Raw genomic sequence first — 13,480 nt, 5'->3', positions numbered from 1 at the left:
TCAGCAGTGGCGTCGTCATCGTGGAGGCTAAAGATAGGCCACGTGTTACCGTCCCCCGTCTAACCAAACGATCTTCAGTGTTGATGTTACTTTTCCGAAGAACCTTAAACAAAACATGGGTAAGTTTGATTTGTACATTTGTACTTCCTACATACTAGTACTTTATCCCGTCATAAAAGTTTTTACTAGCATCGTTCTTTAATTACTAAAATTCTTCAGTTTTCATCGTGTGTTTTTCCTCAATCGAATTCTTTGAACTTTGCTACATTTAATGAATAACATTTACAGGAATGACACGTGTTGGCAAAGAAAAAGCAATTACAACAATAGCAAGGATAATATAAATATTTCATTATATATTTTTACTCAACTGGTACACGAGTGAGTTAATGTTGTCGTCAATGTCGTGTAATTTAGGCACTGAGTGTCGTCGAGAGGAAAGTTATTTGAAAGTTATTTAATGAAAGATAAATGTCCGTATATTTCCAATTTCCGATAATGGAAACATAAAGTAGCTAAGTATAATTTCTACTTATGTGCCAGTGAACTATACCAGTGTTGCAACCAACGTTAATGTCATGCACAAACTAATAATTCAAGCAACATGAAAGTTGTTGAAACATGAAAGAACATGAAAGAACTACAGCAACAGCTGTAGTTCAAAATGCCATTTGCCATAACCGTACTTGACATGGCCATTACTAGATTTAACCAAAAATTACTGTTTTAACTTAAGTAATTGTTTGGAAGACAATCTTAGTCAGTCATGGAATGTATTCTGTATGGAAAGCGATTTTTATAATAATTTGACCAATGGAACAATTTTAAGCACTGGATTTTGCTCTTAGGCAAATGGTAATTAAATTGATTTTTTTTTCTTTTGACCTTAGCTTGTTTAAGAAGGCAAAGCCTTTTATCAGTTGGTCACCAAGCTTCATTTTTGCTCTTAAAAACAAGGAAAGGTTCATTCAATGGTGCTTCAAGCCAGTTTACTAAGTTATTGGAAGATCGTCTTGAAGAGATTAGAGATGCCGGCACGTGGAAGGAGGAGAGGATAATCTTGTCTAAGCAAGGATCTGAGATAAACGTGAAGGGTTCTCCAAACAATATCTTAAACTTTTGTGCCAATAACTATTTGGGCTTGTCTGTAAGTAATATCTAAGTGAGCCACAATCAACAACAAACTTCATTTATTACACGGAGCTTACTTTGCTATATTGTTATTTGTCCATTTCATCACATGTAGTCACATCCTGAAGTAATCCAGGCTGGGAAAGAAGCCTTAGATAGATATGGGGCAGGCCTGAGTTCTGTAAGATTTATATGTGGCACACAGGTATGCTGAGAAATAATATGTACCTGGTCTAGCTCCTTTCATTCTTATTACCAGTGGGGGAAATCTTGATGAGATGATGGGGCAGCTGCCCACCCCCCCTTTTTTTGTAAAATCAGTGATTTATTTGTAATTTTAATTTATATCACAAACATGAAAACAACTGAATATTCTGACTGAAATTCATAAAAAATGTTAAATGCTATTCTTGCATAAACCTGATTCTCTTTAATCTACTTTGTTTTTATGTGTTACCTGATGTCTTGTATATCCTAGCCTATCCCCATTCGATCCCAATTTTCAATGACACAATCTTTAAAAACAAGTCATTGAGATAATTTGTGGAATTTTTATAAAATTCAAGGAATTTTGGAGGTTTGCCTAGGAATTTTCAAACATCAAATGGCATGAAAAAAAAGTTTTTTGCACAATTAAAACTAAGAAAATTTTCGAAAATTCGCGAAGCTGTAAGCCCCCTCTCAGCAAGATTTCTGCCAATGCAGCTTTTTATACCAACGCACAGTCATTAATTACCAGGATATTCACAAAGAACTTGAAAGAAAGATCGCAGAATTCCACGGAAGAGAAGATGCGATATTGTATCCAAGTTGTTTTGATGCGAACGCTGGATTATTTGAGTCGATATTAGAGCCAGTCGACGCGGTGTTCAGCGATGAGCTGAACCATGCTTCCATAATCGATGGTGTGAGGTTGTGCAAGGCGAAAAAACTGCGTTACAAACACAAGGATATGAATGGTATAAAGACAAAATATGCAATTGTAATGAACCATATTTCCTTTATTTAGCTTCCTGCTGGGTTTTTTTTTATATCTTTCATAAATTTTCACCCAAAAGTGCTAGGGCACACTATAATTCACGCAACATTTGCTTCAATACTAATTTCTAGTTATTGAAATAGTCTATCCGGTAAGTGCATGTTTTTCCAAAAAAGAAAGAAAAGAAAGACTATTCGCGCGACTATAGTTCTGTCTGTAATTCTTGACAAAAAGCATTTGTTTTTTTCATTCGTAAGTTTCAAACGAAGAAACTCTTAGATTATGAAGAAGATCATATCTTCATTTAATTTAAACTCTTAGATTAATGAATAAAGCTTAATTTTGTTTTTTAATTTACTGTGGGGTAAACAGAGAGGGAGGTTTATTCTTGTTTTGCCACCCATTAAGTTGGGGATTATAAGAAGGGAGATCCAAAATGAGACCGGGCGCTAAATAGAGGAAATCCTGTGTACCTGTGCCAAACGTTCGTTATTCAGTACGAGATTTTTCATAGATTTGGAAAGAGTGTTGAAGGAAAACGAGGAAGCGCGAGTTAAACTCGTCATAACAGATGGTGTTTTTAGCATGGATGGAAATGTGGCACCTTTAAGGTTTGAATTATGACTCTTGAGTGGTGCTTGAAAATCACATCGTAACTATTCGAAGACGTTGTTTTCACTCCACCGATTGTTTGATTTAAAATATTTTAGCAAAAATCTTTCAATCGATCGTGACATAAGTTTATCAATGATCACGGGGGGAGGGGCAAGATTTTTGTCGGCACTCGAAGAGTGTGAGCGAGCTTTTAGTATTCAGGCGTTAATCATATTGGATTAAATGTAGCCGTTGAGTGTAGCCCTGAATCGTGTAATTAATGTCATGTTCGTTTTTTGTGTTCTTCATTCTCCGTAGAGAGATAGCTTTCTTGGCTGATAAGTACGGCGCCTTGATCTTTATTGACGAATGTCATGCCACGGGATTCTTTGGTGAAACTGGAAGGTACACAGTGCACTCAATCTGCATGACAGAACATTGATTTCGATTTAAACCTTCGGCGATAAATCGCCATCTCGTTTCATTTTCAAATCGTTCTCACGATACGAACTGTTTTGTCATGTTTTGACACTTTTTTTCTCCCTAAGAGGCACGGAGGAGTTCTTTAGTTTGACTGGCCGTGTCGACATCATCAATTCTACACTTGGCAAAGCACTCGGCGGTGCTGCCGGTAGAAATATGGACGAGATTAGGCAAGCGTGATTATTTGCGACGGGAACGTTGCGGGGGGCAACATTGTGAGAGGGGGTGGGGTGGGTGGTATTTGTCCCTGTTGCAAAAATGTCGCTTGCTTTATCATGCTATTTGCTTTTATCGTGAAACTATTTCGCAAACTACGGTTGAGTGAATATAATCTCCTTCAACAACCAGGTGGATACACGACAGGCTCCAAGCAACTGGTTTCCTTACTACGTCAGAAGTCCCGTCCGTATCTTTTTTCCAATACCCTGCCACCACCGGTCGTCGGCGCCGCGAGTAAAGTAAGAAACAAATGTGTTATATGAGTAATGAGTCGACAAGATTTCGAGTTCCTCTTGGTTGAAATTTTAGGTATTTGATCTTCTGATGGATGGTACATATTTGACGTCGAAAGTTGCCGAAAATACTCGATTATTTCGAAATGGTATGACCGAAGCAGGCTTTACGATTGCCGTAAGTGTGATTTATTTATCTTAGATGAGAAAGAATCCGTAAATACATCGGATTAGGATTAAGGCATCTTGACATACATTGATTCGATTTGTTATTAAAGGGCAGATGCAGGATTTCATTCAGGGAGTTGTTCATCATTCGAAAATGTCTTAATACAATAACATTTTCATGAACAATATATTCAATTTTTTCAAACTCAATTAGGGGTGTATAATCTCATCTGAGTCTGCTCCGGTATTGTGAAGCCGGGTTGAGTTCTTTTGAGAAGATCTGCCCCTGATGTCGCTAAATATACGTAACAAACTTGATTGACGTCTTATATGCTAACTTACTTAGCTATTTGCATGCTCACAACTCTTCGGTTAAAAAATAAAACTGTGATTTCAGTGATGTTAACTCATTTTCACCTGCTCAAGAGTTCTCACAAACGTCTCCGAAGTTTGCATATGCTTATTCCGAAAATTGACCTCCGTCCCAAATGTGTTCGGAACACGAAGAATAATCACTATCACAACTTGGTTTCATAAACAAATTTTATTATTACTTCTTAAAGTATCTCGCTTCCCTCGCTTGTCTCGTTCGTCTCTCTTGTATCGCATGTCTCACTTCTCTCACTTCCGTTCTCTGCTCTCTCTACTTCCGTTCCACTCATGTTTTCTATATTGTTCTTTATCGTCCCCAACGTACCCGAATGTACAATTAAACCCAACACAACTTTAACATAATTTGCAACATGCTAGTGCGAATACGAAAAGCATCTTTTATTTCTTTTCGAAAATAACAATAATGCGAAACAGATAAATTTAAAATAAACGTTTTAATTTTTCTCTAACATGTATTCATGATTGATTTGCAAATTCTCGTAGATTGATTTAATTGATTGAGCTCAGATCTGTTTGCACAGGTTAATGCAAACTCCGCTATAAAAAGACCAATCAGCGCACGCGTTATATTTTCTTATTTTAGAAGTCAACTTCCTGTGCACTAACTGTGGTTGGTCTCATTTCATGTATTTAGGGTGAAGATCATCCATTATGTCCCGTTATGTTGGGCGACGAACGTTTGGCCGTTGAATTTGCTGATGAAATGCTAAGTGGGTATTTTTGATATTAGAGAGTTTTAGTTCGGCGTTAATGGCAAACTGCAAAAGTCACGTGATCATGGCTTTGCGGGTTACGTTGTAATTTGCGGTTAAACGGCAAGAGGCCCTTCTTGCGGTACTTTGTGATGTACGACAAGTTTTTTACTACTTTCAATATAACTACTTTCAATATAACTACTTTCAAGTGACGTTTATGGCTCAATGTTGTATTTTTATGTGTGTATAAAACACGAATACGTCTTTTTTTATCGACAAACTTTTAACAAAACGTGAAATTTGGATCAGGACAATGCGAATAGTGAAATACAAATGCAAAACTTCACGCTAAATTCAAATCTTTTCAAAACGGCAAACCTCAACCAAAACTCTCTATTATTTATGACCTCTGACGATGATTCGTGCACTTTATGGGTGAATGTTGGGTGCAGTTGAAACTCAAAAGTGTTCAACTTTTTTTTAGAAAGAGATATCTACGTGATCGGATTTACATACCCGGTGGTACCCGTAGGTTAGTGTTATAGATAGTATATGTCCTAGTTTATAATTTGGGATATGCAGCGGCGTAGAAAGCTCCATAAATGTGGAGGGAGGGGGGCACATATTCATATATTCATCTTCTGCCGTATCAATTGTTTTCTACGGATGAAAATATTCATATATGAATCTTTGAACCTCCCTTCCACTTTGTAGGCCACTGGAGGGGGGAAGGGGGGAGTATGTACGGTTGAGTCGGTGCATTATATTCAAGATGAAAACGCGATCCCAAGCTAAGAGTGATTTGCGAACCTCGACTATGGTTGCAATACCGATCGAAGGAATAAGTTGTTCTTATTTTAAATTTTACCTTTAAAACAAACGCTGCTTTAGTTGGTTTTGATTGGTTGCCTTCATTAACCAATAACTGCTTATTCGAAAGCAAGCTTCAACTAGGGTTGAGGTTGCGCAGCCTGGGTTTGAAATTCGACCTTAATCTAGTTTGGGTTCTGCTTGCTCAGGTTATCGCTTAGTATCAAAATTCAAACTCGCTATTTGTAGCATCTCGGTATGGCATCCGGCTTAGGATTTTAACAGGATCGTGTAAAGGATCCTGTGAAGTGAGAAATCTAAAATTTAGCCGTATCCAAGATCCTACAGGATATTACGAGATGTGGAATTTTACCGGGATAAGTTGCTTCACTCTGATCAATCAGTCGAATTTTTCAATCGAAAAGGTTTTGGCGGCCTTATGACCTTTTTCGATAATTTGAACGAGGGTTATTTTTGCCACATCTCTTGATTTTCCTAAACAAAGTATTTCAACCCGAGGTGTATTTTAGCCCATTGTTAGCGCTAACTAACCTTTGTTGTCTTAGCTTTTTGACAACCGACAGCCATCGTTTAAAGAAACGAATAATTTCGTTTATTCTATTTTTCCTTTTTTTCGTACAAATATCCAAGTTTATTTCAACCTATAAGATGCTTTTTTATATTTATCAATGTTCTAACTACACTCATGTTCTCAACCCAGGTAAATCCCGTATAAGAGTACAAATCTCGGCCTCTCACAGCACCGAAGAGATCGAGAGATGCATCGAAGCATTCATTGAAGTTGGACGAACTAAAGGAGTCATCAGCTGACAAACGTACCTTTGATTTAACGCATTTGTGTGTACGCGTTTGCATTTTTCGTTTTATAATGAATGAATTATTTATGACGTGATATTCGTCATGAATGTCGACCCAAGAACTTTATTTGACATTCCATTCGCACAAGTGCAAAAATTACTGCACAAGAAGCGGGCAAACTCAAAAGCATTGACCTATTATAGTTCACGTGACGAACTCCCAGGTACTGGGTGAAACGCTATCCCGTGTGAATCTCGCGTAATCCAAACTACACCTGGTCATCGTCCATGCTCAGGTTGACGTTCACGTGATTTTCCTGCATTGTTGTTGATTTCCTTTGAGGTAGAGCGTAGGTCAGTTTCTCCCAGAACCATTCACTGTTGACACTCAGGTACGTGTTCGTCTTTAAGTACAACTTGAGTTCATCGTCCAGATTGTCGACATTTACTTCGTCGAAAAGTACGATAATCAGGAAATTGACGCGACTTTTTAAAACGCGCCTGTACGCAGCCCGAAATTCCAACATGCACCATTCACTTTCAACGAAATGCTGCGACAAAACCATTATCAAGCCTGTTTTCCACTCACCATTTCGCTCGTCGCTGGCGAATTAATTTCGTAGCAAATTAAATTCCCGCGCGAAAATTTCAATCTCCACTGCTTAGCGAAATTTCATTGTCAACTGCTTTAAAGGGGAACTCCACACAAAAATAATGTTGGTCTTAAAACTTTGTCTGTCCCGTGAAAATAAATATGCGGCAATTTTTTTGTTTGTTTGATTCAATATTTTCACAAAAAATGAGTTGAAATGCTGCAGCTAGGGCATCCGGTGCGTGGGAGCAGAAATATGTCAGCGGCTTGTATGACGTCATATCGTCAATTGCTCCTCAAAGCTTTATGTAAAGTCATTGCACAGTCATAATAAACTTGCGTCAAAATGCTTCTCCTAATCACAAAATGTTTCTTTTCGAAACGTCAGAATTTTTTATTCGTAGGTATATACACAAGCAACTTTTATAGATTACATGCAAGTATTGAGCTGGTTATTTGTATTCTGTTTTAATAGAACGGTTTCACATCCATAAAGGCCATTACGCACAGTTTCCGCACTACATATAGAACTTGAATGTCGATTAATATTATTTTTTAAAAAATACGAAGGTTTCTTTGTGTGGAAACTGTGCGTAATGCTGTTTGCTTGTCCTCCGAATTCAACCTTAACAACAGTTTCCACTGATGTGAAACCAATCTATTGCCCTTAATAAACATTGAATAATAATAAACATGGTTGTGTAACTCATTACGGTTAGAAAATAATCCTACATAAAACCATTGTAAAAATAGCCTTTCGTGCATAGAATTAAGTTGTAGTTTCCTTGACGCAAAGTATGAACTTATAGTTTCCTAATTATTGTACATAATTGTATAATAATGGATTGCTAGAATACGGAGAGAAAATCTACCTCCTCCAACACTGTTACGTTTGCAGCGAGCACTTTGCTCTCGATTGTTTTGAATCGGACCTAAGACAGAAACTTACACCATGGCAACCTTTAAAAAGGCGACTGAAGCGGGATGCAGTACCATCGATCTTTTCATTTGGCCCTCAACCCAGTAAAAAGCGTCTGTCTAGCGAGCATCGTACAGAGAAACGTCAGGCTGACCAAGACAAGGAGGAAGTTAGTAAAAGCATTTCTTGTTAAATTTTAATCAAGAAAAAGTTATAGCCTAAAGCATATTCTAAATATTTCTATTTTTTCTATTTTCAGCTTTCAAATATTTTAGAACAATGTTCCTCCACAAGTACAAATGTTTTCTCAGTGGTTGAGCCAGAAGCAAATAACAGTTGTGATTTGGGTGCGTCTGACAGTTCTGAAGCATTGCCAACTAATTATTGCAAGCCACAAACCAAAGATGCATCAACACAGTGTTCATTTGTTGTGAGGAGTTTACATGCCATGGAAGTCCAAACTACACTGTCGATGCTGAATACTGTGGATGCAGAGGTTAAAAAACAAACACCCTCATATTGATCACCAATATGATGTGTGGCATTTGTCTAAATCTGTCACAAAAAAAACTAACAAAGAAGGCTAACATTAAGGGAAATGATGACTTGACCCATTGGATTAAGTCCATTTCTAATCATCTTTGGTGGTGCTCTGCAAGTTGTAACAAGAATGCAGAAGAATTGGTGGAAAAATGGAAGTCTGTCCTTAATCACATTTCCAACAAGCATTTCTGGAAGGGGAACACATATTTTCATCAATGTTGCCACCAAAAATTAACAGAAAAAGAAACAAAGCAGAAGAAGTGGTTATCTCCTACTTCACAAGCATATATCGCTGCAGAGAAGGTGATATGTGACAAGAGGCTTCTAAAAGACCTGCCCAAAGCGAGAGCATTTTTCATTTCCTGGGATGGTAGCCCGCACTCAGTTAGCAGCATTAGATCACAACAACAATAATAAACGTGATAAAGCAGTCATTGGACAAACAAAGGGCAAGACCGTTACAAAATGTTTTTTGCTAAAACACAGAAGCAATGGGTTGTAAAAGCAATGAAAGAAAAGAAAGAGTACCAGTACATTGATAAACTATTTGCGGAGGTTGTGAATGCATGCAAAACTGAGGAGATTGAACTTGTACATCATGGCGAGAATCTTCCAAAGAACATTTCTAAATCATGTCCACCCAGGAAAGAAGTACTTGTAAAGGAACATCAGTCTAGATTTGCATAAAATGTCAGTGGTGATGTTAGCTATGGCAATAGGTTTTGCCATACCCATATAATATGATGTTGAATCAGTGAAGACAACTTTTGTACTACTTAAAAAATGTTCATTCTTAAATATTAACATAGCAAAACCTTTTGCTATAGCTAGTTTCACCACTGCATTACACAAACTATTCATGTAACTAATTATAGTTATATTATAACCAGTGTAATAGCCAAGCCACATTTATAATCATTTCTTTGTAAATCTGGTTTTTTTTTGTAATAAATTAATAATAATAAATGTGCATAGCATGACCTATAAATGAGCTGGCTATGCCACTTTAATATTGACATACAAAGTAATTGTAATGGGTATATACCTATATCATAATAAAATACTTCATTCATCAACATAGTGAAAGCCTTCAAATTGAAATTCCTCTGCAAGGCCAGGTAGAGGAAATGTTTCTCTAATGTGAGTAACTGCATATGATGGCAAGATGACTCTCACTTCTCTACCCAAGACACCCCAGCACCATCTAGCCAACTGTCTATATGCAACATGGCGGTACAGTTTGTCCTCGGGCCCATCATATGCTACCTCATATTGCTGCTTGTACTGGTACCAAGCTGTTTGTAAAACCCACCTGTTAAGACGAACAGGCTCAAAACCAGGATGTTGTGTAATGCACAAAGGGACTTCGGTGGTCTCATTCCTTTCTACTGCCTCTAAATTTTTGTCACAAATATTGGAAATCTCTTTGCAGCATAAACATTCCTCGTTATTATCCATTATTTGGCAGTTACCACATTGACACCTGAATATGTTAAAAGAAAGGATCTTGAAAAGTAAATGTCAAAACTTCAATAAAAATTGTATCTTACAATAAAAACTTTAAAATCTAAAGTATTATGTGTGTGTGGACGTGGTCAACTTCAAAAACTGAAAACGTACTTTTGAGATAGAAACAATGGTCTAGAATAATATAACATTTTACTACCCACCATTCAAGATTGTCGCGCCGAGATTCATCGTCAATATACAAAAATTCCTGTTCTTCGTTATCCTCAAACTGGTGAGCTTCTTCGTGTTCATCAGCCGGCCATTCGGGCTCAAACTGATATGGCCGAATATTGTTTGTTGGATTGTCTTCCATTTCACTATCGATTGGTGAATTAGGCCGAGGTTCTTCCAAAAAAGCCATTATAAGCGATTGTTTTGTTTTTGTGCTAGGCTGTGCGTTACTATTTTACTTTGTTGTAAACTCAACTCCAAATCGGTTTGACGATATGACGTCAAAATAATTTCCGCTGACGCTTTCTGTGCCCACGCTGCTAAGCCTCAAAACAGCTCAAATAGCGCACTTGAAGACGCGATTTTGTCAAAAATAAAATAGCTGATGTAAAAATTTCAAAAATATAGTAACCTTTGCATAAAAATGGAACTTTTAAGACCAACATTATTTTTGGGTGGAGTTCCCCTTTAAAACAACATGGCGAGCATTTGGTTTTCGAATGCCACAGAAAGGGATTTTTTATTTTTGTTGCGGTAAGACAAAGACGTCGGAGGCATTTACGTCGCCATAAGTATAAAAAACGTTTTTGGGTTAGAAAAACGTTTGCCAAACGTAAACAAAAAGGCGAATTTCACCTCTTAGTCAAGGATCTGTTATTGGCAGATCACGAATATTTCTTTACCTACTTTAGGATGACTCCTCAAAAGTATGAGGAACTTTTAACATTAATTGCACCTCATATAACAAAATCATCTAAAAGACGGGAGGCCATTGAACCAAGTGAAAGACTTAGTGCCACATTGCGGTATTTAGTAACGGGTGATGCTCAACAAACTATTGCCATGAGTTATCGAATAAGTCCCACAGCAATTGGCAGAATAGTGATGGAAACGTGCCAAGTCTTATGGCAAGTCCTCAGCTCAAAGGGTTATATAACGGCACCAAATTCAGTTAAGAGATGGAAAGAAATCTCTCGGGAGTTTGAACTAATGTGGAACTTCCCAAATTGTCTGGGAGCACTCGATGGAAAACATATTGTAATGCAAGCCCCTGCCAGATGTGGATCAGAATATTTTAATTACAAAAAAACACATAGTATTGTGTTGCTTGCTGTATGTGATGCCAAGTATCAGTTTACACTCGTTTATATTGGCAATAGTGGTCGTATTAGTGACGGGGGAATATTTGAAAACAGTATGATTGGTTATGGAATAAATCAACATTCATTGTCTTTTCCAGAAAATACAATTCTCAAGGGAAGTGATAAAGTTTTACCATATGTTCTGGTTGGCGATGAGGCATTCCCATTGAAGCCAAATCTTATGAAGCCTTACGCTGGTGGTGGTAATTCACGATCAGAAAGGATTTTTAACTATCGACTTTCGAGAGCTAGGCGGGTCATTGAAAATACATTCGGTATTGCTGCATCACGATTTCGCATACTGCGAAGACCTATTATTGCAAAAACAGAGTTGGTAATTGCAATTACACAAGCTATAGTAGTTTTGCATAATTACTTGATGGAGGATACAAACAAGGGAAGAGCAACACGATATTGTCCTCATGGCTACACTGATAGCAATGGTCAGTCAAATGGTCAATGGAGGGCAGAAGTTGCATCTGACAACAACTCAATAAATATACGTAATTGCTGCACAAACACATACTCAAGAGATGCCAAAAATGTTCGACATAGCTTTAAGGAATATTTTAACTCACCTCAAGGAGAGGTACCATGGCAATGGAATGTAGTGGACAGCGTATCTAACAGTTTTGATCAACAACCGATTACTATTGAAGAGCTTCTGCAGTAATAGCAAGAAAATGTCAAACTATAATGCTCAACAAATAATGAATTGATGATACTGTCATTTAATGTACTTATTAAAACTTTAATGAACAACATAAAGTTAAGATCAAAAAACAAGAATTACAAACAATAAACTTATCAGAAAATAATTGTTTTTGACAGTTTCTTAATATTGCTATGAGTAGTCCTTTAGTTATTGTTGATATATTAATTGTTTGCAAACTCCACATCAAACAATAGCTGTTGGATTTTTGCTTTGGCCATCTGATTTGCTTTGTTATCTAGGCGATCAAGAGTACGTACAAGACTTCTGCAAAAAAATTCATTATCAGATTGTGGTGTATTTCCACCAGTTTCTCCCTGTCGCTTTAAATGGTTTAACAACTGTAAGTCTAGTGCTGTACTTATGTCTTCACGCTCTTTGACACGAAATTTCTTTTTAACTGGTACTGAGGGTTTTTCTTTACATGAGGTGGGAGATTCTCTATGTGATGAATAAGATACTTCTGATGGCACTTCTCCAGATGTATCACTAGATACAGAATTTCCAGTTGCCATAACAGCTGAGTTACCATCATCAATATTTTGTAAGGTGAAATTACTTATAGTAGTTTTGTTGGATACTGAATCACTCAAAAATTCCAGTTCTTTAAAGAACCTGCACTCTGGTAAACGTTTAGACCCTGCACCTGACCGTGTAGCAAGATCCCTCCTTTTAAGACACTTTCTGTAGGTATCTCGAATGTTTTTCCACTTTGCACGACAAATACTCACTAAAAACGCCAATTATATTACAAGCTTAAGATAAATATACAACTAGTGAAATTGAGAGATGTTAACTACATATACATCGTCAGACAAGGGAAATTATTTTCCCAAACTAACCTTCGACTCCTAATTGCGATGCAACTACATTCCATGCGGATTTTTTTTGTTAGTTTCTTTGTATCCTTTAAGTTTAGTGTTCCAAAGAATAGGAAAACTTCGCACGAGGTCTACAAGAAGTTCGCAATCTATATTTCCATCTTCCTCAAAAACTGAATTTTCTGTATCACCATCCAGACTGGAAAGTATGCAAACTGCGCAAGCTAGATCAATTTTTTTTAGAAATTTTGCGCGGCGGATTTTCGACTTTGCGCTGCGAAGCCATAAAATATTCGCGAGATGCCAGTTTTATTTTTTCCGTATCACACTCCATTTTTGATAGTTTGCAATTGCAAATAATTATGAAACATAACATAAAAGATGATACATGTGTATAGTTTTAGCTTACCTTAAGTTGGAGCTTGCAACTCTCCTTTTACAACGTGAGGATGTGTCATGTGTAATCACAAAAAAATGCCACTTTACCTTAGGTATTATGTAACGAGTCGAACGACCAACGTACCACGTATGTTTATCATTCATCTGTT

At 37.1% G+C, this 13,480-nt stretch overlaps 3 protein-coding genes across 4 annotated transcripts; 2 read left to right on the top strand and 1 right to left on the bottom strand.

Moving 5' to 3' along the window:
• The first annotated feature begins 24 nt into the window (after nucleotides 1-24).
• Nucleotides 25-6,645, top strand: LOC124453705 (2-amino-3-ketobutyrate coenzyme A ligase, mitochondrial-like). Its single transcript, XM_047004541.1, has 12 exons — nucleotides 25-119; nucleotides 891-1,147; nucleotides 1,247-1,336; nucleotides 1,871-2,090; nucleotides 2,625-2,721; nucleotides 3,023-3,109; nucleotides 3,253-3,335; nucleotides 3,536-3,645; nucleotides 3,716-3,817; nucleotides 4,835-4,910; nucleotides 5,380-5,427; nucleotides 6,427-6,645. Exons 1-12 carry the CDS (start codon nucleotides 116-118, stop codon nucleotides 6,534-6,536), a joined length of 1,284 nt encoding a protein of 427 aa, XP_046860497.1. The 5' UTR covers nucleotides 25-115; the 3' UTR covers nucleotides 6,537-6,645.
• A 2,864-nt stretch (nucleotides 6,646-9,509) lies between these two features.
• On the bottom strand, nucleotides 9,510-10,506 carry LOC124453706 (P2X purinoceptor 7-like). Of its 2 annotated transcripts, none has more exons than XM_047004542.1 (2): nucleotides 10,248-10,506; nucleotides 9,510-10,060 (listed from the first exon to the last, which is right to left on the bottom strand). In XM_047004542.1, the coding sequence occupies exons 1-2, from the start codon at nucleotides 10,445-10,447 to the stop codon at nucleotides 9,643-9,645; spliced, it is 618 nt and encodes a 205-aa protein (XP_046860498.1). In that variant the 5' UTR covers nucleotides 10,448-10,506; the 3' UTR covers nucleotides 9,510-9,642. The 2 variants fall into 2 exon arrangements, with proteins under 2 accessions (XP_046860498.1, XP_046860499.1); XM_047004543.1 differs by having other exon boundaries at nucleotides 9,510-9,889; nucleotides 10,248-10,503.
• A 444-nt stretch (nucleotides 10,507-10,950) lies between these two features.
• On the top strand, nucleotides 10,951-12,072 carry LOC124453378 (protein ALP1-like). Its single transcript, XM_047004200.1, has one exon. It carries the CDS (start codon nucleotides 10,951-10,953, stop codon nucleotides 12,070-12,072), a length of 1,122 nt encoding a protein of 373 aa, XP_046860156.1.
• The last annotated feature ends 1,408 nt before the right edge of the window (nucleotides 12,073-13,480 follow it).

Source organism: Xenia sp. Carnegie-2017, unplaced genomic scaffold, assembly GCF_021976095.1.
Source record: "Xenia sp. Carnegie-2017 unplaced genomic scaffold, XeniaSp_v1 HiC_scaffold_25, whole genome shotgun sequence".
In the NCBI taxonomy this organism is placed as follows: Eukaryota; Metazoa; Cnidaria; class Anthozoa; order Malacalcyonacea; family Xeniidae; genus Xenia; species Xenia sp. Carnegie-2017.
The sequence above is the reverse complement of the archived record's forward strand: the minus strand, read 5'-3'. Positions and strand labels throughout refer to the sequence as shown.